We start from the raw sequence: 25,153 nt of genomic DNA on the forward strand, positions 1-25,153 counted from the left end.
AGTTGAGATTACATCAAAAATAATAAAAACTTCACATTTCAAAGCACTTCACCAAACCATTAAGGGTGGGTTATATGACACAAATATTAAAGATATCTCATATTATTATTATTCATATTTTTTCATATTCAGTGCGCTGAGTACAGACATAAACACTAGATGATGGTGAATGCACGTATATCTAAAAATATCTGTCACTCGTAAGTGTAATGTGTCTCCGCTGGTCATCTTGTTGATACACCATTAGCAGGTTTTGTTGTAATGGTGTTAATAAACTTAGCAGTGCCTGCAGCACAATCACATCTTTGTAATGTTGTTGTTCTTAGCAGTTCTTACATGTGCAGGGATCTGCCTTGGTTACATGATCCAGTAATGTCAACGTGTCCAATACATTGGTTTTTTTTAAATCCACACTGCCATGGACATTTTTTCCACTCTGTAATCTGCTATCCAAAATGTTTGTTTTAGGGCACACCACAATGCTGGTCATAGTGACAAAAGATCTAAACTATATTAAATGTTGCCATATAAATTTGGCCTATAGCTTTAAAAAAGGAATTGCTAGATATAAACTTTTCATTCTGTGTTTTTCATAATTACAGTCTTTATTCAGACTTTTGTTGTGTTTTATGAAAACGGGTATGAAAAATAGAAGTGTAAATTGAAATAAGAAATATACAGAGGTTGGACAATAAAACTGAAATGCCTGCTCTTAGACCACAGTGGGTTGGTAATATGTTAGTATGGCATAGGGACTTCTTTTGCAGCCCATACAGCATCACTTCATCTTGAAAATGACAGATACAAGTCCTGCACAGTGGCCTGAGGGATTTTGAGCTTTTTTTTCTTGCAGAATAGTGGCCAGGTTAATACGTGATGCTGGCGAAGGAAAACTTTTCCTGACTCACTCTTCCAAAACACCCCACAGTGGCTAAATAATATTTAAACCTGAATCCTATAATAATAATAATAATAATAATAATAATAATAATAATAGTAAATTTTATTTGTAATCTGCTTTTCTTAAACTCAAAGCGCTACAGAACAATAGAACAACAACAAAAATACAAAATAACAAAAAATAGTTAAAAAAATATATATAGAAATCCTTAAAGATTAAATGCAATACTAAAAAGATGAGTCTTAAGCAATGTCTTAAATGTCCTGATGGTAGTAGGTAAAGCATTCCCTGTTTTAGGCACATGGTAGGAGAATGCTTACCTTCCATAGTGTTAAGTCTCCAATGAGGCTAGAACAAAATAAACAGCATAAACAGTGAAAGGAAAAAGAAATGTTTACCAAATCACAGATATAACCAGGAGCCAAACCATGAACTGCTTTGCATGTTAAAATCAGGGTTTTAAAATCAATGCATGACTCGACCGGCAGCGAGTGTAGCTCTTTAAGTACAGGGATAATGTGATGGCATAAAGATGTGTGTGTCAGCAGACATGCAGCTCAGTTTTTAATGTGCTGTAATGTCCTGAGAGAACTACAGTAGCTGGTAGATCCCCAAAAAGTGAATTACAAAAATCGAGATATGATAAATTATTGGGCAAGCCTCTTAGCATCAGGTGATGAAAGAAAGGGTCGTATATGCGCGTGATGTTCCATGGGTGAAAGAAAGCAGTTTTTGTTAAATGTTTAAAATAGGATTTTAAGCTAAGTTGAGCATCAAGAAGTACGCCAAGATTGCGCACCTGCGAAGAAGGTGACAATAGAGAGCCATCAACTGAAAGCATAAAATTGCTACACCTATTAACATTAGAAGGGGTGTCAATCAATAGAATCTCAGTTTTGGGACTTTTTAATGTAAGATATTTTTGCTGCATCCAGGCTTTAATTTCCACCAAACAGGTGTTAAGTGTCAACATTGAAGCAAATAAATTAGGAGTGGTACTAATATAGATGTGTGTGTCGTGAGTGCAGCAGTTATAACCAATGCTTAGTTTTTTGCTAAATGTGTCCAATAAATAAATAAATACTAAATAAGAGTGGGCTAAGTACTGACCCCTGGGGGACACCATGGCACAGAGGGATCCTACCCCTAAACTCAGAGAAAACTAATAACGAATTATGAATGTGAATAGGCCACGTTAAGCACTACCATAACCAGTACACACAGACAGGCACAGGTAACTAAAGTAAAGCAATCTTACTCACTTATAGCCATGCTTGACAAATGTGTATGAGAAAAAATCTTTACTGTATATACCATTTAAATGTTGCACCTACACCTGTAAAATGACTCTGAGCCTCTTTATACCACAGCCTTTGCTCCATGTCTCCTTAAGCACACAGTTCCATATGGCCCAATCCCAACAGCTTTAAGCTTTTCTCATACTCTTTGTGCTGTATCGATTCCTCTTACTATAGAGAAACCTTCTGCTCCTGTAGTTTAATCCACATTCCAGCAGACGAAAGAGATCTAAAATAGAGAAAAACAGTGCTCAACCCCAATTGCCTGGCCTCAAAGAGAGCTGTTTGAAGTGTAGAATTTGGCACCGCAGTTAGAGAAGATCGGCTGTCCTGTGTAATTGATCCGTCTGGAGGTCATAGTCCAACTGACCGTCTGCATATCAATCTCACCAACTGTGTAGCCACACTTTTAGATCTTCAGATATGGATGCGAGCCAATACATTTGCAATTAGAAGGAAAGTAGGAGGAATAATTAACCATGGTAGTTGGAGAGCACCATGGGTGTAAACCTGAGGCTGCAAAGCCACATGTGGAAATACAAGGTTTAAAGTTGATGTGTAATAATTTTAAGCTGAATTAAATCTTTTTTTTTTTTTTTGTAATTGCAATTGCTTATAAAACTAAATAACAACCAGATCCAAAAAAAAGGAGTGCTAAAAACAGAACCAGTTACGTTTCATTTTCAATTTTGCTCTCTGATTCTCGCAAAACACTTGTTTTCATCTCTTTTTACACTTGAACAACTAAACGAATGCTTGGGGTAATTTAACCAAATATATTCTAGGTGCTGTAAAGGATACCCCATGAACTTGAAAATAGTCAATCTTTCGCCGGATGTTTTGGCTGAAAAACTGTTCCGTGCATATAAACCCATTCATAAATAAGACCACAATTTTCATAAGCTTTGCGTGGCTAATATTGTTTTAAAACATACTGTCCTGTCTAAAAGTATTACTTCAGCATGCAAACGTAATTCTGATATTGCTTTAGGATTTAGAAAAGTTTTGATTCTGCAGTTTTGTCTGAAGCGGGCGATGCAGTGGCGCAGTAGGTAGTGCTGTCGCCTCACAGCAAGAAGGTCGCTGGTTCAATCCTCGGCTCGGTTGGCGTTTCTGTGTGGAGTTTGCATGCTCTCCCTGCGTTCGCATGGGTTTCCTCCGGGTGCTTCAGTTTCCCCCACAGTCCAAAGACATGCGGTACAGGTGAATTGGGTAGGCTAAATTGTCCATAGTGTGTGTGTGTTTCTGTGTGTGTGTGTGAATGTGTGTGTGGATGTTTCCCAGAGATGGGTTGCGGCTGGAAGGGCATCCACTGTGTAAAAATGTGCTGGATAAGTTGGTGGTTCATTCCGCTGTGGCGACCCCGGATTAATAAAGGGACTAAGCCGACAAGAAAATGAAACTTTTTATCTTTCTTTTCATGGATACAAGGCCATTTTGGTCTTTCAGAAAGGAGTAAAGGTTGCAGAGTTTGCCTGATGCTACTCTCTGTAAACTATAGATAGCCATGCTTCATGTGCATGCGCAGATTATGTATCTATCTGCATAAAGTGGCATTAAATACAATTTTAAATTGACAGTTTGAGTTACCTCGTAAACGAGTTACTTGTCAGCCCGACAATTTTTAATTGGATGTTCATTTTTTAGTCTTAGTGAAGTTTATTTATAAACCAATTTCGAGAGGTTCACATGCTTATGATTGCTTGCGGCCAGTCCTAATTTATGATTCACTAATCAGACAATTCCTAAGCCACTATAGATACCCTAAGTTCCACATCACAGCCATCTTCATTTTGAAGTATCACCCCATCCACCCCTACTTCTCCTCCTTTCCAAGATGGGTGGCATGGTGACCCAGTGGTTAGTACTGTTGCCTCACAGCAAGAACGTCACTGGTTCTAGTCTTTACCAAGCCAGCCAACATTTCTGTGCCGAGTTTACACGTTCTCCCTGTGCTCACATGGATTTTCCCCAGGTTCCCCAGTTTCCTCCCACCATCCAACAACATGCAGCTTAAGTTAATCGACTAATCCGAATCGGCACCAAAGACATGCTCCTAGTAAGTAGTTATCTCTTATGAGCAATCACTATCTGTTCATTAGCTACTATGGCAGGGGAGTTCTCGAGATCTACCTGAGCTCAAACTCCACTCTCGCCTTGCAAACAGGAGGGAGCCCCGGGCTCGAGGATCTTATGAGCCCAGGGCTCTCTCCTGGGACAGCACGCCAAACAAGCTTTATAATAAATCATCAGCTAAGTAGGAACTCTTGAATGTTATGCTTTACCCAGTATAGAAAAATACATATAAATACATTTAGATAATATACTTCAGTCATCATGATCGGAATGTGAAGAGACTTTTAACCAGCACAACAAAAATGTTTCTGAAGACAATCACCTACTGCACCTTTAAAATTACAAGACACAAAAGAGTTATATGACATAACAGTCAAATTGACAGCTTGCCACTACTTTTTCCAGGGCCTTTGTAAATACAAGCCTTTATTACCTAGAACGTTTTTGCCAACAAAAACATAACTTTTTCCAATAGCAAAAACTTCTAAAATAATGCTAGGTGGACAAAGATTGTATTTTTAGGGTAATGTCTTAATAAAATATGACCACAGACAGTATATTGTATAATTATTAAAAACGTTTTCTCACCACAGCTGTCAAATACTCTTAAGAGTACTTAAAATTCTTGAAAAAAAATTGGAAAGAAATGTAAAAAATCTCTCAGACATGACAACAGCACACAACTACAGTAATACAACTCCACCTGGCTCCATCATTCATTTGCATTGCCTTTGAAATGTGTTTTTATCATTTCCTAGTACTATACTATAATTGTGTACTAATGGAACTGCTGCTGTGTTGTAATGTAATTAGAGAGTTTATGCAGAGGTAAAGTGGTGTCTGTGTTTTTATAATTAATTACACAGGTTATACACTTTACAATATCATTCAGTTTGTTTGCATGCATAAGGCTTCATGGACTAACAATCAACAATACTTATGTCATGGTTTGGGGTGGAGGAAAGAAGTTGTAGTTTCTTAAGGACTTTATTAAAAATATTTTTAATATAAAAGGCAAAAAAAAAATTTAACAACTCGTGAGGGACAAACACATTATGACAAACTGACTTGACTTGACATAACAGACACAAGAAGATGACAAAGAAACATTGAAGACTGACCAGCAGAGGACAGACACACTGGGAGAAAAAAATAGGGAAAGCAAACCAATAAACTGACAAGAGGGCAGGTGAACATAATGATAAATATTAGGATAACACAGATGGGACAAGTAAATAGACGGCAGAGCACATGTACAAAGACACAACACAAGCCATGTGCTCACGTAAAACAGGACTGAAACAAACAGCCAATGTGAGAACTCATTAACCGCATAACATAACAACAGCACATGGCCAACTGTAAACACAGACCCTGTGCAACCAACAATGGCAACACAGACAGAATACAAGACACGAGTAAACGATAAATAAAAACATCTACCATGGACTCATACATGCAATGTGCATATTCCAATCCCTGCGCCAACCCAAACCAACTACACAGAGGTGCTGAGAATAGAACAGCATGCAGCAGACGATACAACACACACCAATACAGTGTGCACGATGGTGCTCATACAAAGGCAGACAGAAAATATGTGTGCTTGACTCAAGAAAACTTGCTAGACTAGACAGGACTAGTGTCTGGACTCTGCCACCAAAATAAGAATGAACAACACTGAAGTAGCAGTATCCTGACAACTTATTATGAAACTAAGTTCATGCTTATTCTTACTTGTACATTTAAATTACATGGCGAGGCAGTTATTAGTTACTTTAACTCATGAAAAGGGAGATAAGGTTTTTTTTTTTCTACAGAATTTTCTAAAAGTTTCAGTAAATTCTGAATAAATTTAACTTATAAAGGTCATGTACTTCTTCGCAAGTACGTCAGACATACAATTAGCAGAAACTATGAATTTGAGGCCAGATTTACTAAATAAGACAGATTAGAAACAGAATCAGAAAAGCTTTTTTTTTGCCTGGTATGTTTACACATAAATTGAATTTGTTTTTGTGTCAGAATTATCCACACTGTACGGAATTAAAAAAAATAAGTAAATATAGAATAAAAATCTGTAAATTAACAAATGTATGCTCAAGTATATCGTCACCTTGGAATTATAAGGTCCTATCTGCATTCTGAATGATTTTGAGATATTGAGCTTTTGCATTCCATAGCAAACAGTATGTGTGTAACACTTGTTTTTTTAATAAAAAGTCTTAAATTATAAACAACTTATAAAAAATATATGCCATAACGTAAATAAGTTGCCATTTAATAAATATATGTCAATAACTCAATTTTGACAAAAATGTCAGATAGAACCTTATAATTCTTAGGTGACTATATTACTATATACAATATTGTAAGTGTAGCTATATTATATGCAAATTGAAATATAACAAAATTAAATTAAATTAGCACAAAAAGGCATTACAGTATAATAAAAACCCCAAAGAAAGTTTTTGAAGTGACCTGATGACAATGCATGTATAATAGTAATAGTTCACCCATGAAATTAAATAATTTTAGAATGTGTACTCCCTCTACTTGTTTCAAAACTGTTTGACTTTCTTTTTCCTGTTGAACACAAAAGAAGATATTTTGAAGAATGTCGGAAAGCAGCAGCCAATGAATTCCATAGTATGGGCAATAAGGTGCAAGATGTGATTGAAGTGATTTGTTGCTATTTTCAGACTAGCTAAACTGTAATTTTCAAGTTATGCACCATGTTGTTTAAATAGCAAATTAATTTGACATTTGTAGACTTATAGGTGTGCCTATCTAAAAAGGAGGTGTGTTAGGCGCATTGTTGGTGCGTTGGTATTTTTAAGCAACTGAAATAATCTGGACCACTGACCTTCTAAAGGCCACTATGAAGTACAGCACAGAGCGTGTTAGTTATGTGTCTATGCAGGTCCAAATCCCCTTACACATTAATTAAAAAACACAGAGTGTACAACAATACACAAATATCTTTACCTATGAAAACATTTTAAGGATTAAAATGTTACAAAAAATATTATTTACTACATAAATATAAAATTCACTGCCTCCATGCCTCCACTCTGGGTTTTTTCTTTTAGTTTATTCATGACATTCTGCATTTGTATAATGTTATTATAATTAGCAGTATTATTTATTATTTGCATATTTAAATTTGTTTTAATAAAAATGAGTTTTAGATTTGTCCACCTGTCAGGTTTTGTAGACATACTAATCATGATATGGGGCATAAGAATAGAATGTGTGTTTGGATATGACCACACTTCGCTATTATTGTTCATTTATTCTAACTGAATTTAAACATAGTTTTGAAACAAATCTTTGTGCTTAACAAACTAAAATAAATGGGTAGGCTAATAGATGTTTTCAGTGGAGTGCGTGCAACACAGTTTCCTTATCCATCAAAGTAAAGGAGTAAAGTAAAGAGAAAGTAATGAAGCCAAATGGAGGATGCTCGTTCTTTATCCTGATACAGATGGTCTCTCGCTAATGAAGCGTTCAGTTTTCCACTTACAAAGTCCGCCATGTAAATAGCGAATGCACCATGGCGGGATGCAACTGACTTTTAAAGGGAATGTGAAATAAGACTCTGATTGGTTTAATGTACAATATGCTGAAAACACACCCGTAACTCATTAAGAGAATAAGCACAACCCTGTTAGACCATGCGCCAGGCACAGAGCATATTTATCCATCTTTAAAATATAAAAATTGGATTTGGATACGACCCTAATGCTTTTCCATCATGCGCTTTGGACTTTGCGCCTAGATCACAGGTGTCTCAGTTCCTGGAAGGCTGCAGTTCTGCACAGTTTAGTTCCAACCCTAAATAAACCTAAACTAACTAGATAAGTCCTTCAGGTTTGTTTGAAACATACAGGTGAGTGTGTTGGAGCAGGGTTGAAAGTAAAATGTGTATAGGGCTGCAGCCCTCCGAGAGTTTAACACTCCTGGCCTAGGTTTAACACCCCTGGCTTAGATTCTTAAAACAGAGCCGTTTATTTTGTTTGTTTTATGGATGTCAATGGCTGTTGGTTTCCAGCATTGTTCAAAATATCTTATTTTGTGTTTGTGTGAAAGAAACTCCTACAAGTTTAGAATCATGTCAGAAATTAAAATTTCTTGGTTACACAGTAGTTCATAAACATGTGAAGAGTTCAACGATTCTCACGATTCTGTGTGTAGATTCAGTAATTTCACATTTATGTTAATGAGTAGGTTCTTTAAAGTGAAATAACCGAACATAAACATTGCAGGCTGAGAAACAATGCTCATTTTAGAAGAACATTTCAGACAGTACTTAGAGGCTTTTGCATTGCAACTATATATATATATATATATATATATATATATATATATATATATATATATATATATATATATAAAATATTTAATATAAGTTTCTTTTAATCTGCTAACAAAACAGGCACAAAATGGGTTAAGATATTCTTTTTTGGGCCTGTAAATAATGCACCAAGCACTACACTTCTACAAACCTTTGTACTATTATTTAGCCTCCAGTTTATTTACCAAAGAAACTTCCAAGACAGTGCTCATGTAAGTGGCAATTACTTGAGCTTACAGCTACCAATACATGTCAAGTACTAGGGTTAGACTTCAAGTGCCGAGAATACCACTACAGCACAGATGCAAGAACGCCACAACAACTGCAAACACGCTGTAGGAGGAATGTTGCAATTACTGTCACGTACAAGGACAAGTGAAGTCAACCAGCAGAAATGACAAATAAGCGTTTATATTCCAGGAATTGGCAACATCTTTCCTGCCCTTTTCTGCTAGTGTATATCCACCTCTGATCAAATATTCTTAGCTTGTGCACAGCTGTGTTGTCTTGATCTCTGATTCCTGTCCATCCACAGACGCCTGCAGAAGGAGCATCCACGGCTATTTACGCCGCAGCTGCCTCTGAGCTGGAGGGGATCGGAGGACTGTATCTGTACAACGGCCGAAAGACTGAGTCCTCAGCACTGTCTTATGACAAACGCCTACAAACCAAGCTGTGGAAACAAAGCTGTGCTCTTGTGGGACTCCAAATGACTTGAGAGAACATTAGTACTAAATTCATCATCTACATAATATGTCTATGCCTTAAGTTAACAGGTTAGTATCCCTATTTGCCAAACCGTCCAGTGTTGTTTAGTTTATTTTAATTACTTTTTCAGTGTCAACACAAGCCATCCTTTAAGTTCCCAAGGACTTTACCTCATCAGTGTGTGATCGATGCTAACAAATGCGCTGTATTTTTGTTTTTGTTTTTTTCATCCTAAAATTCTCTTTTTCTCCACTCTGGAATTCTCTAGACACTTTTTCTCCTGACTGAAGCAGGTAAAACAATGATTTCGATTCATAATCTTCTATCTTGCTCTCCGCCAAGCTTTTTTGGGTGCTTAATGAATCAGGACCATCGCAATGGCTGTTCCACTGATTTTCTGTTGGATTTGATCAACAATGGAAGGATAAAAGGATTATATGGGAAATCTCAAGCGCTCGAAACTCGGCAAATACCAGCCTGTGTCTGATTCTCTTGGTTTCTGTGCTCGGCTTTTTGTGTCCTTCATTGTTAGTGTAGTTGTATATCTTCGGTGGCTCATACACTGGGTTATTCTGCCCATCAGTCAGTGTCATTCTTCCCTCTGCCTACCGCATCTAATTGCCTAAACACAAACTGCAGAAGGGCTAAGGGGGAAAAACATTTGTCTGTCTGAGCCCTTCATTTTTCATTCCTCCACCGTGCAATTTGCAATACTGTGTTTGGAAGATTCCACCGAAGCGACGGCTGCCCTCCTGCCAGGTGCCTCACCTTCATCCACTTTTTTTCCTCCCTACGGGGAATATTTCGTCCAACTGTTCTGTTCGTGACTGTGACGTGCTCAGAATCTGTGATTCCACTGTGTAACAATGTAGTTGTAGTGTATTTTTTAAAAATCTTGCTTCTGAACAGACCTTGAAAGAGAATAGTTTAAAATATGTGCACATATTTTATAAATTCAAACTTGTCGAGTATTATCTTTTGAATATATTGCAGCTTTTTCCTGATTTTGGTTTTTCAAATATGTATTTATCCGAGGTCAGTGTGCAATAGCTGATTGAGTCTTGAAATATTGAAAAATTTGCAAGTTTTTCAACAGAAGATGTCGCTTTATGAATATCAATATATACAAGTACTGTAAAAAAAAAATGAGTAACAATTCTACCTGCTGGTGTTTGTGATAACTTGGAGGTGTTGTCCTGACTTTGGCTGCTTTGGATAAAGTGATACTTTGACCTGTTAAATCCTAATTTCAGTGTACTGGTGTCAAACTGTGCCTGTCACCCGTGTGTTTAATGTGGCATCCATCATGCGATGGACCCGATTTCCGTTCCTTCTCTGTGTCATCCAACCAACGGGATATGAAGCTTTGGGGTGAACGAGAGATTAATATATTGACCCCTTTGCATTGCTTTTTGCGAATTAGCTTTTATTATCGCCTAGTTTTGCTCATGGTACTGTAATTACGCACTAATGGAAGTGCTGCTGTATTATAATATATTTAGCATTATAGGAAGTATAATTAACTTCCGTGCACAGATAACAATGATCCGATAGATTAATTATACGGTCGTGTTGCTGAGAAAAAAATGAATAATATTTGGAGCAACCAAAATTGTTGATGATAAATCAACAGAGAAACTGTCTCTGTACAAAATGTGCAAAGAGGATTTTGCGTACTTAGCTCCTCAGCCACATGCACTGTGAATGAGCCCAATGTTTCTGTCATTTGTGTGTGTGAAACAGAGGAGAAGATGGAAAAAAGAGAGAGTAGCATTATCTTGCCAGGAGACTCTGAAGTGTTTCATCTTCAGCTCTTGTTGAAAACAGAGTGAATGAGTTCCTCTTGTCTAAATAAAAACACTGATCTCCCTGTTGCAGTGGCTGTTTTTTCTGCCTTTTTCTCTGACTAATGTACTGGTAAGAATGAAGTGTAAATGAAAATGAGAGATGTAAAATCCAATTTATTTCATGTGGGTTTTATAAATGGTGCAAGGCTAGTCAATTGCCATTTCAAGGACACTGTGCAGAAGCCACACGATCCATGTGCTCTATTAACTTGAATTAAAATAGCTACATTTATCCTTCGTTTCAGGCGTTTTACTAAAAAATTATTAATTCTCACTAATACTTCCTAACCAGGTCAGTCATGCACAGTTATACATACATACAGTTTAATTGAAGATTTTTTTTAACACATTTCTAAACATAAGAGTTTTAACAACTTATTTCTAATAACTGATTTATTTTATCTTTGCCATGATGACAGTAAATAATATTTTACTAGATATTATTCAACACACTTCTATACAGCTTAATGTGTATTCTTCTGTTCACTTCTAAACAGCTTAAAGTTCTGTAGACTATCGTAAAAATATATAGCTTAAAGGTGCTAATATTTTTTTACTTTAAAATGGTTTTTAAAATATTAAAAACTGCTTTTATTCTAGCCAAAATAAAACAAATAAGACTTTCTTCTGAAGAAAAAATTTTATCAAATGTGATTTGGGAAATATTTCAATAGGAATAAAGTTTAACAGGGGGCTAATAATTCTGACTTCAACTGCATATGCAACACAGGACATTGTTGAGTTTTATCTTTTTTACTGATTTCAACTAATAATTTATTCTCTTTTGCTTTTAGTAGATAGCAAATATTTAGGCTGTGTGCGTGTGTGATTGTGTAAGACATGACCTGAAATCCTCTACCGGAGCGGATGACTCATTTGAGGTTTTTCTGTCATGAATGCCTTTGGCAGTTTGTGGGACATCCATCTCAAGCACCCACTCTCAAACACGCAACGAGTCTCGCCTCGCTCGCATATTTAAATATTAAACCATTTGATTAGTTTTTAAGTGATACTCGAACCCCTGCTGAGTAGATTTGGCCCTCTAAATCTAAACTTATTCCTGCAAAATTAAGTTTTCAAGCGTTAATGATTCAGCAGATTTTTAAAATCATTTTAGGGTGCTTGCCTGGCATTAGGTTGGATTTTAGTAATCAAGATTTTAAGATAATGATGAAGCCAGAAAACATGTTACTTAAACATTTGGTAATCTTACTGGTTGAACATATTTAATATGCTAACCTTTTGACATGTACAGTGCTCAGCATATATAAGTACACACCTAACAAATTTATCCTTTACATTCATATTTTATTAGGAAGATACTGTGTTTGTGCATATACATTAGATTGGTCAGTACTGAAGCCAAATCTAGAGCTTATCTAACAAAATAACCTACAAGAACAGTCCAAAAACTAGTACACCCAAATGTATATGCTATAGAAAAATATTAAACACAAGTTAAAAAAAAAAAAAAAAAAAAAAAAAAAATATATATATATATATATATATATATATATATATATATATATATATATATATATATATATATATATATATATATATATATATATCAGCCTGATCTCACGAGAACACGTAAGTATTTTACGTTTTGGCAGTTTAGTGGCTAATTCGTACGAATTCGTACGAATTCGTACGAGTTCAGTCGTAAGAAAATGTACGAATTTAAAAAGGAGGCGTGGCACCTAACCCCACCCCTAAACCCATCCGTCATTGGGGGATACGCAAATCGTGCTAAAATGTACGAAATAGATCGTACGAATTTGTACGAATTAGCCACTAAATGAAAAAGTTACAAATTGCCGTGAGATTGTGTTGAGATATATATATATATATATATATATATATATATATATATATATATATATATATATATATATATATATATATATATATATATATATATAGGAAAATTTGAGATAAGCAAAAAAACAAAAAGTAAGTGGAATTATGTAAGTTGCCATTTATTTTTCCAATATTTTGATTGAATTTAATTGTATTATCTTTCAATTTCTAAATCTGTTTGGCAACTAAGATATTATTTTCATAAATATATCTGTTTAATAAATCTGTTTTGTTTAAGTGCACCAAAATGCCTTGCCTATATTCACTGAGAAATTGAAACAAATATTCTTTTTTAAAATGGGGTCTACTCAATTATGCTGATCACTGTAAGTCATTAGTCCCAAGGGCCATGTAGGTGATTGTATGTTACAAATGCCACACAAAACTGCAAATATTTAATTGGATAATTCACCAAAACAAATGAAAACTGTCATCTTTTGCTCACCCTCCAATTGTTCCAAACTTGATTGAAATTGTTTATTTTGTCTAACTCAAATGAAGATATACTGAAGAATGAAAAACTGTCGTTGACCTTCATAGTATTTTTTTGTTTCAACTATGGATGCAAATGGGCCAATTCACAAAACTGTGGAAACAAGGTGTAGCACTTCCTTTACCAATTTCAACACACTTCTGAGTTCAACATAGGCTCATTCTGAAAACCTAGCCCTATATATGTTTTGGAGATCACAAATGATGTATGCAAAACTATGTATGGCTGCATTTTGTCTTTAAAATGAATGCTAAGTGGCGGTATGATGCTGTACCTTTTTTCGCTTACTAGCTGACCACTTACCTGCATGTGGATGGCTTTCCCGCTGTTACCAGTTTTTCCAGTTAACTCGACATGTACGTCGGCGGATTTGAGCTGCAGAGCCGAGTTGACCGCAACAACAGGGTTCGAGTTCGGTAAAGAACGGTCCAGAAATCAGGTAAGACAAAAACAAAAGCCAAAAAATAAAATAAACAAGTAAATAACAGGGTGAAAATGTGGTAAAATCTGAAAACGTGGTAAAAATCAGGGGGCTTTTTTTCTGGATTGTTTTTCAAAACATGGTGGTTGGGTTTAGAAAAGGGTGAGGGTGGGTCAATAGGTGCTATTCAAAATATGATTGGCTGTGGTTAAGGAAGGGGACAGTTGGGGTTATTGGTCAATTGGTCAGTCAGTAAGTTAGTCAACAGAGGCCTATGGTGGATTTATGTGAGAAGAACAGGCACGGATGGCACTTGCAAGAGAAATTTGAGATTTTAAAAAGTGTACACAGCAGCCTCTGGCGTATTTGTGAAAACAAAAACAGCAAAAAAATATAGCTCCTGGAATGTATTTTGCTTTCTTCATAAATGTATATAGAGGTACCTAATCAGAATAGAGAAAGAGCCTAGGTTGTCTGAGTTTGTGCATCTTTCATTGCTAAAGAACCATTAGCAGTACTTATCGAGCAACCGCTACTGACAAACTCTTGCTCTGAAACAAGTTCATTCATTCTTTTTCTTTTCAGCATAGTCCCTTTATTAATCTGGGGTCGCCACAGCAGGATGAACCGCCAACTTATCCAACATGTTTTGCGCAGTGGATGCCCTTCCAGCTGTAACCTATCTCTGGGAAATCTGAAACAAGTTGTACGGCAATTTACTGGTATTTCTGTATATGACGGGGCTAGTAAAGTAACCTTTTCACATCCATAAACATAACAGAAAATGAAACAAACTGTGATTAACTGTCAATCAGATGGCCAATGGGTGGTCCATGGACAATGAAGCTACCACTGGAACAAGAGCTTCTGTTGTGGATATGAAGTTTTGGGTTTTTGAGACTAGGCAGTAGTGAAAACCAGAACCCAGGGGAACAATAGATGTACCTTTGAATGACTGTGACTTTGACCTGAAAAAGCAAACCGACACTGTATGCCGAATGGGATAAATCTGGCTCCGAGGGACACTTCAGAGTATGAACAATCAGGGGCAACATATTGAAGGGTGATTCCAAACCAAAGTGGTCCAAACTGACTTTGAAGTGCTCTTGGAATGAAATTGTTTTAAAGGGTACAACTGATGGTACACGTATTACCTAAATGATTATTTGCACTTGAGGCACAGATGAGACTGGAGTACATTTGAAGGAATAGTTTTTGTTTAGTCCCAAACAACCATCAATGATCCCTTCAGGAAAAAAACGCTGAATACAAAAAGGTATCTAAATAATTGTACTTCTCTACAATAGCAGATGGAGGACCATTTCTTGGTTGGTCATTTCACTGCCCTACTTTGCCAAATTTCCCAAAGATAATTTAAGTTAAAGGTGAAGTCTGTACAGCAGTTACGTAGAGCTGTGGTTTGTTTGGAGACCATATAAAAAAAAAAGAAGAAGAAGGTAACTAGGGTAACGTTAGGTTTGTTGTTGCAACTAGCTTACCATTAGCATTAACATTTTGCAATTAACTTGTAAAGCACAGATTTGACTTACCTTACAAACTGCAGTGATTCTTATATCCCATATAAGCATGCAGAACAACTCATTATTGTATCATTATATATCATTGTTAAACCGTCTTTAGGGGGAGAAAATCAATTTGAAGTGTAATTTTTCTCACTACTCATTTATCAACATGGAGAGGACAGAGTTTATCACTTGCACTGCTGTCAGCAGCCAGAGGGGGATTGGAGTGCTTTGACTTTACATTTCACCTCTTGATAAGTAGCTTTAATGGATAAGAAAATTGGTTGTTAATTTACTCACCTTCAGGCCAAACAAGATGTAGACTTCTTTTAGTAGGACTTTAAAGTTGATTTTTAAATAAAACAGAGGTCTTTGCTGATTCACAAAATGTAATTCAATGGTTACTGGCATTTCAAAATAACAAATAAACAAAAACCATTAGCTGATGATTATATATATATATATATATATATATATATATATATATATATATATATATATATATATATATATATATATATATATATATATATATTTTTTTTTTTTTTTTTTACTCACCAGCTAATGTTTTTTGTATGTATATCACCTACTTTTCAAGCACTGTGCAAGTCTGAGTAACTGACTGTTCTTTACGATTATTTTCCTTTATTCCACAGTCTATCCTCGGCTTATTAATGTAGTAATATTAAGTATCCTTATTTGACATTGCTATAGACAGTTTGTTGCAGATTAGATCAGGGGTGCCCAAACCAGCTTATCAAGCTCTATCTAGGTATACTAAAACTTCCAGGCTTGTGTGTTTAAAGTAAGTAGAAACTAAACTACGCAGAACACCAGCCCTCCACGACCGAGTGCTTAAGACCCCTGGATTAGATTAACTTTAAAAAAAAAAACACTTTACAGAACATATGCACACATTTTACAATCTATACATGATACACTATACATATACGTATATGATACGTTATACACTCCATACATTATACACTCTATACACATGTACACAAATGATATACTCCATACATGATACACTATACATCTACACACACACAATACATATATACATATGCACATACATATACATGTTATATTATACATATACACATGTATACACGATCATGTCTGGGATGGATCCCGGGTCTCTGGGGTGAAAGGTGAGTCCCGTAACCTCTAAGCATACTGTACATGATACACTTCATATATGTACACACACGATGCACTCTACATATGATATATTCTATATATATACACTCCATACATATGCACACATGATACACTCTATACATATACACACATAAACATGAAACACTCGGGTCTCTGATGTGAAAGGTGAGTCATGTAACCTCTGAATTACTGAGCTGTGCACGATAAACTCCATACATATACAAACAATACATTCTATACATATAGACACACATACACACATGATAAACTCCATACATAAGCACACATGATACACTGCATACATGATCCTCTGTACACATGCACACATGATACACTATTTACATATGCACACAATACATATACTCCATAAATGAGCACACAATACATGTGCACACATGTCTGGGATAGAAACTGGGTCTCTGGTGTGAAAGGAGAGTCACGTAACCTGAGAGCTACTGAGCAGACATGATACACACATGATACCCTCCATACATATACACACACATATACATGATAGACTCATGTCTGGGGTAGAACCCGGGTCTCTGGCGTGAAAGATCAGTCAAGTAACCTCTAAGTTCTACATGATAAACTCCATACATATACACACATGATACATTCTGTACATACACACACGAGGCACTCCATGCATATACACACACACACGATACACTCTATACTCACCATACATGTGCACCCATGATACATTCTATACATAAACACACACAAGACACTTCATACATACACACACACATACATAGATATGCACACATGATACACTCTATACATATACACACACATGATACTCTACATATGCACACATGACACACTCCATGCATATACAGACATGATACACTCTATACATATACACATTAGACACACTCTATATATATACACACACAATACAGTCCATACATATGCACACATGATACACTCTATACATAAACACACACGATACACTCTGGCCTGAAAGGTGAGTCACGTAACCAAATACATATGCAAACACAATACACTCGTGATTCATTCTATACATATAAACATGAATAAACATATATAACATGATACATATACATATACATATAAACATGATACACTCTGTACTCACCATACATATGCACACATGATACATTCCATACATATGCACACACGAGACACTCTATACATAAAGATACATGCTATACATATACACTTTATAAGTATGCACACAAATGATATACTCCATACATAAACACACATGATACACTATACATACACACACACACACACACACAAACACACACACACACACAGACAATACATATATACATATGGACATACATATACGTTACATTATACATAGTCACACACAAACACGATAGTCAAACACTCGATACATTATACTGAGCTGTACATTCTATACACACACACACACACAATACACTCCATACATAAGCACACATGACACAGTGCTTCACTTTAATTTACAACCCTCAAATGTGGTATTTACCCTTTAACTACAGGGAACAAATATTCTATTTACCCTTAAACTACAGGGAACAAGGAGGGAAGAAGCTGATCTTCAACACACTAGTGTATACTTAAACACTAAGAACAGAGAAAACTACAGCAGCATTTTTTATTGATTGAAGACCAAATTACTACATTTTGTTTAATAAAGCATCAGCTATACGTTCACTAAAATGCAACAGTTAGCCCCCCTGTTCAAAATGCAGTAAAGATGCGAGCCTGTTTTAATCTACATTGAACCCTGACGGTAGGCTATATCATGCAAATTTATTTGTTGATAGTGAGTTATGGAGACATTTATACATGTGATGAGATCGACGAGTGAACATTCATAAGGTAAGTAGTGTATGGAAATATATTTTATATTGAATTGCAGATTTAAAATACATACAATAAGGGTTCATAATTTCACAAGTTGTAAACCTTTTATTCATTAAACACCCCATATAAAACCCAAGCACTGAATATGAGCACAGGTGCATGTACATTTGCAGGTTGCATTAGGTTGTCACCACCCTTGCATAATTCTTCAAATGTATACAATACTTGAAGAAAAGTACATCGTAAACGAAATATACTTACACGGTTCTTTGCGTGATGAATGTTACCCCCTATTACGCATACATTATGGTTTGTTCCTTTGCGATTTTAAGTAAAGTACACCGTTATTTCACTGTACTTAAGCGGTACTTTTCATGCTGAATATCTGGTTGTTACCCCCTTATTACCCAAGCATTACAGTTTGTTCCCTTATACCTACGCAAACGTTATTTATACTTACAGTACACTATACGTACAGAAAAGTACACGTTATTTCACTGTACTTAAGCGGTAGTTTTGTGTTGAATATCTGATTGTTACCCCTTATTACCCAAGTATTACGGTTTGTTCCCTTATACCTACACATACGTTCATTATACTTATACAATACATACAGAAAAATTGTACTTACGCAGTACATTGCAGGTTGTAAAAGAAAGCGTTACCTACATATACTTCATACATATGCACACATGGTACTGAGCTGTATAATACACTTCATACATGTACATACATAATAAAGTCCATACATATACACACATGACACATTCTATATATAAACACATGATACACTCTATACTCACCATACATATGCGCACATGATACATTTTATACATACACACACACAATACACTCCATAAGACACTATGCATATAGATACATGATACACACTATTCAAATACACTCTATACATATGCATACAAATACAAATGATAAACTCCATACATGAGCACTATACATACACACACGATACACATATACATTTGCACATGTTACATTATACATGATACAGTCATGTCTTGGATTGAACTCGGATCTTTGGCGTGAAAGGCGAGTCACGTAAATTTTGAACTACTGAGCTGTACATGGTACACTCCCTATACACACATGATGCACTCCATACATATGATATACTGTATACATATACACTCCATACATATGCACACATGGTACTGAGCTGTATATGATACACTCCATACATATACACACATAATGCACTCCATACATATGCACACATGGTACTGAGCTGTACATGATACACTCCATACATATACACACATAATGCACTCCATACATATGCACACATGATACACTATACATATACACACATGATACACTATACATATGCACACATGATACAATCTATACATGAATCACTTTACATATACACACATGATACTCTATACACATGCACACATGATACATTCTATACTTATACACACACACTCCACACATACTGTATGCGCACATGCACATACACTCCATCAGTGCTTAATTTGTGCCGGAACATGGCGGATCCGGAACCTCTGATATTTGATCCTGCATCTCCCCCATATGCTGTTTTTCACTGTCTTACGCGACTCCCCAAACCTCTTCGCTTTTGTCTGCGACACCCCTCTGCCATCCACCGCCCCGCATTCCCCCCCGCTGTTCACTTTCGTCCGCGACAACCCCTCCCACACTCTCCACTTTCATGCGCAACACTTCTACATCCTCAAGTAACATGCTTTGTTACCCCAATCTGTTATACATTTACATACACAATACACCCTGTACACACAGTACCAGGGGGTTTTAAACTCAGTCCTGGAGAGCCATTGTCCTGCAAAGTTTAGTTGCAATCCCAATAAGAGACACCTGGGCTAATCAAGAACTTACTAGGCTTTCTAAAAATATCCTTGCAGGTGTATTCAGGCAAGTTGGAGCTTAAATCTGCTGAACACCGGACCTCCAGGACCGAGTTTGAGAACCCCTGCACTATACCAACGTCTCTAGTAAGACATTTGGTAAAGTGACACATTTACATTCTACTTAGTGATCTCATCTACAGTAAGCTTCAATTAGCTGCGTTGTCACCCAAAGTACTGTGGATCCAAACTGTTGTCCTAAACCTTAAACATAAAGTTGTAGTATCTGTTAAGAGGAATCTAACATCACATCAATAAAGATAATGTTCTTAAGTTGGTGTAGGGTTTCATGGGTCCCAGGCATCTAATGAGAGACCCTACACTTGCTGCTGGTTCCAAACTTCACATATTTGATTTAAAGATTTTCCAGTAAGTTTGATATTAATTAAGAGGTCAAGCAAACATTTTATCAAAGACTCTCCAATTACTAGGTGTCTTTTGTGGTGTATGGCACTTGTGTTTTTTTTTTATTATTTTACTTGTATGTTTAATACTGCTACTGAACCCAGAAGAATAGAGTAAATGATTTAGTAACCTAAACAGTGTGCATCTAATGTGAATAAAGCACATTGTCTGATTAAGTTTAAAAATAATTATTGCCATCTCCATAGACATCAGTGCAGATTGAGTCAAATATATATTTTATTTTGCTACTACTTCTGTATTTAAATGTTTAAAACCTAAAATAAACATGTTTTGAAATGTTGATAAAACATGATTTATGACTTTCAAAGCACACCGGTGTGATCGTACACTCCAGCGACCAGCCAAGACTAATCACACCAGTGTGGTCATACACTGTAAAAACATGATTTGTTGCCTCAACTCAACATTATTCTCAACCTAAAATGTTTAGCTGAGTTAAATAGCTGACCCAACTACTTTTATTAAGTAAACTGGACTTGCAAAGCATAGTCTATGATAATAATAACAATAATATTTTAACTTACATTATCAAGTTAGCAGAACTTAATCTAGCATTTTTCTCAGCTTGAAACAGAATAGACAACGAAATGCATTATACATTTAATTAAAGAATTTTACTCTCAATTTACCAATTACACACAATTTACGCTCAGTATAATTGTCTTTACAAAATAATTTTACTTATGAAAAAAAACTATTGTCCTTAGAGGAGAAAAAAAAAAAAAAAACTGTTAAAGCCTAAAATACAAAACTAACACAAGCTCTTGGAAAGAAATGACACCAGAACTTGGAAGATTATAAAATCTGATCTCAACATCTTTAATTCAATGTATTTTTGAGTAGGTGTACTCTTGCACTGCAGATATCTGCTCCAATGTTCATCAACAGTCTCTGACTTGTTATGCCACCAACTCCTTGCAGAACAACTGCTTCCTCGATTACAAGGGCCACATCTCTAGAGCTGCATGGAAAGTGGTCTGTCACATCTTTCACCACTAGGTGTGTTCAGAAGTCATCCCTCTGCTCAGCTCTTCTTCAGAATCTGTGTGCTGTATAAAAAAGCCTAACATTAAAAGCTTTCACACACAGAACACTAAAGCTGAAAGACATAAACACACCATAAGCACACCAAATCTTATTTACCTACAAATCATTACTTGTGTGATGGCAGTGCTTCTTTAGTTATGAACATTCCTTGATTGTTTGTAATGAAATGTAGTGAAACTAGCAGCTCCATTTAATTTGCCCGCACTCCTTGAAGTAATTCTATGAAGTAAATGAAAATAAAGTCAACCAAAATACATTTAATAAATAGTGTACACAACCAAGATCACCAAATCTTTGAAAAATAAATTTATTGAAATGTTTTAAAATTATTTGCCTACTGAATGCATATGAAGTCAATCGTAAATCAATCTGGCCTCTGGGAATGTGCTACAACATTTAAAATGAGAAAAATCATATTTAGGTGAATTATTGTAAATATTTGGTCTTAAATATTTATGTACTTTACATGTATGAATGGATATAACAGTAAAACCTCACTTAATGGTGGATTGGAAGTATGATGCACAAGATAAAAGGTGCTGGTTTTGCATATGTTTTTAAGTTGAGGTGACAAACACTTTATTCACAAACAAACAACTTCATTGTTTTAACCTTTTTTTTTTTTTTTTTTTAAATCATGTTTAAAAAAACAAAAATCCAGAATATGCCCATTACATTACAAACCACAGGAGAGAGTAAATTCTTCAGCAGGATAGCACTCCTTCTCATACTTCAGACTCCACATCAAAGTTCCTGAAATCAAAAAAGATCAAGGTGCTCCAGGATTGGCCAGCCCAGTCACAAGACATAAATATTATTGAGCATGTCTGGTGTAAAATGAAGGAGAAGTCATTAAAGATTAATCAAGAGAATCTTGATGAACTCTGGGAATCCTGCAAGAATGCTTTCTTTGCTATTCCAGATGACTTTATTGATAAATGATTTGAGTCATTGTAGAGATGTATGGATGCAGTCGTCCAAGCTCATGGGAGTCATACACAATATTTAATCTTTTTCCATGGCACCATGACTTTATCTTCTATACTGTGCATTATTTATGTTAAGTGACAAGACTTTTGTCTAAGCAAAGTCAGACCTTACTGTCTTAATTAAATGATTAAAAATCAAGGCATGATCCTATTTTATTTTGATAAATAAGCATAATCGAGATGCCGTTGCCTTTCATATAAGCCACTTCTGATACCAAATGATCAACTAGAAGTCAAGCTATTATTTGTTGTTTCTAAAACTTGGATAGGCAACAATACTTTTATAAAGTAGTGCATGTGTCAATGGGTTAACTGAAGTAAATTTTAAGTTCTGTCAATTTCCTGCTTGCAGGTTGTAGAGAGTAGTGAACGCTTTGTGGGGAACATGTCAGTCTGAACTGACAAGCTTGCTTCTTAGAAATGTCTTCTAATGAGCTGCATGGTTGTTTAAATTAGGTGTGTTAAACAATAGAGACAAGCAAAATAAGCAGAGTGTGAGAACTAGGGGAACAAGATTTTAAAAACTATTCTTCAAGATATTAAAATCAAACTACTAATATATAAAATGATTCCAGAGACTAAACTTAGAGTTGACCAGCAGGCTCATCAATTTGTCTATAACGCTATCAGTCATCAGAATCAACCATCCCGCTTTATTCCACTCTCAATGGGGTGGAAAGAGAGGTATGTGCACAAAGCTGTTGTCTTATCCATAAATCTCTGATTAGTGTCCACGGGCCACATTAGTGTGTGAAGCAGTGTGTGTCTGTGTGTGCGCTTGACTTGATCCATGTTCCCCTGTAGTTTGTTTTCCTGGAAAGGATGGCTATCTCTAATTTATCACTGTCACTGGCTTGCCAGGGCTTGTCACACTTTGCCCGTCACTCTATGGCCTCTGTGGTGCACCACTTGGTCCCCCACCTCGTTTGGGCTCCAGCTTTTAGCCTCACTTTTCTGATCCTTATCTGACCCTGTTTTGCGCATCTGACTTGTACGTTTTGTCTGTTCAATGAAAGACGTACAGAACACGTGGGCAGGTAAGTAGCTGCTGCTGAAACATATCAATTTGTGGACAGTCAGCATGTGATCAGCTAGTGGATAGATTTCATTCTACCAAATTAATCTTTGCTGTTTTTAAGAAAAATAAAAAGTGAAATAATGGCCATTAAATTACAGAAACTTACTGGAAATTTATGTTTAAGAACATTTCTGTAATTTAACGTTCAATATTTTATGGTATATTTTCATAATTTAACGTCTGTTGTTTTATGGTATATTTCTGTAATTTAACGTCCGTTATTTTATGGTAAATTTCTGTAATTTAACGTCTGTTATTTTGCAGTAAATTTCTGTAATTTAACATCTGTTATTTTATATTATATTTCTGTAAATTAACATCCGTTATTTTATGGTAATTTTCTTGTAATTTAACGTCCATTATTTTACAGTAAATTTCTGTAATTTAACACCTGTTATTTTACGGTAAATTTCTGTAATTTAATGTCCGTTATTATACAGTAAATTTCTGTAATTTATCATCCATTATTTTATGGTAAATTTCTGTAATTTAACATTGTTATTTTATGGTAAATTTCTGTACTTCATCGTCTGTTATTTTACACTAAATTTCTGTAATTTAACATAAATTATTTTATGGTAAATTTCTGTAATTTGACGTTTGTTATTTTATTGTAAATTTCTGTAGTTTAAATTTTATTATTTTGCGGTAATTTTCTGTAATTTAACATCCGTTATTTTATGGTAAATTTCTGTAATTTGATGTCTGTTATTTTACAGTAAATTTTTGTAATTTAACACCTGTTATTTTATGGTAAATTTCTGTAATTTAACGTCCATTATTTTACAGTAAATTTCTGTAATTTAACGTCCGTTATTATACAGTAAATTTCTGTAATTTATCATCCGTTAATTTATGGTAAATTTCTGTAATTTACCATCTCTTATTTTATGGTAAACTTCTGTAATTTAACGTCTGTTATTTTACAGTAAATTTCTGTAATTTAACATCCATTATTTTATGGTAAATTTCTGTAATTTACCATCTGTTATTTTACAGTAAATTTCTGTAATTTAACATCAATTATTTTATGGTAAATTTCTGTAATTTGACGCACGTTATTTTATTGTAAATTTCTGTAGTTTAAATTTAATTATTTTGCTTTAAATTTCTGTAATTTAACATCTATTTTTTAATGGAAAAGTTCTGTAATTTAACGTATGTTATTTTAAGGTAAATTTCTGTAATTTAATGTACGTTATTTTACAGTAAATTTCTGTAATTTATC

The 25,153-nt window shown here is 35.2% G+C and overlaps 1 protein-coding gene across 12 annotated transcripts in view; it reads left to right on the forward strand.

Moving 5' to 3' along the window:
- Positions 1–11,214, forward strand: part of dhrsx (dehydrogenase/reductase (SDR family) X-linked) — a 100,506-nt gene extending 89,292 nt beyond the window's left edge. For 8 of the 12 annotated variants that reach the window (XR_015941902.1, XR_015475459.1, XM_087234961.1 and 5 more), the window contains one exon: positions 9,168–11,214. Coding sequence is in view for 7 of the 12 variants with exons in the window: in XM_087234961.1 (XP_087091087.1) it covers positions 9,168–9,350 (183 nt within the window). In the remaining 5 variants the exon portion in view is untranslated. 12 annotated transcript variants of the gene reach the window in all.
- Positions 11,215–25,153: the final 13,939 nt, after the last annotated feature.

The sequence above is a fragment of the Danio rerio genome, chromosome 1 (assembly GCF_052040795.2).
Source record: "Danio rerio strain M-AB ecotype USA chromosome 1, GRCz13ab, whole genome shotgun sequence".
NCBI classification, from domain to species: Eukaryota; Metazoa; Chordata; class Actinopteri; order Cypriniformes; family Danionidae; genus Danio; species Danio rerio.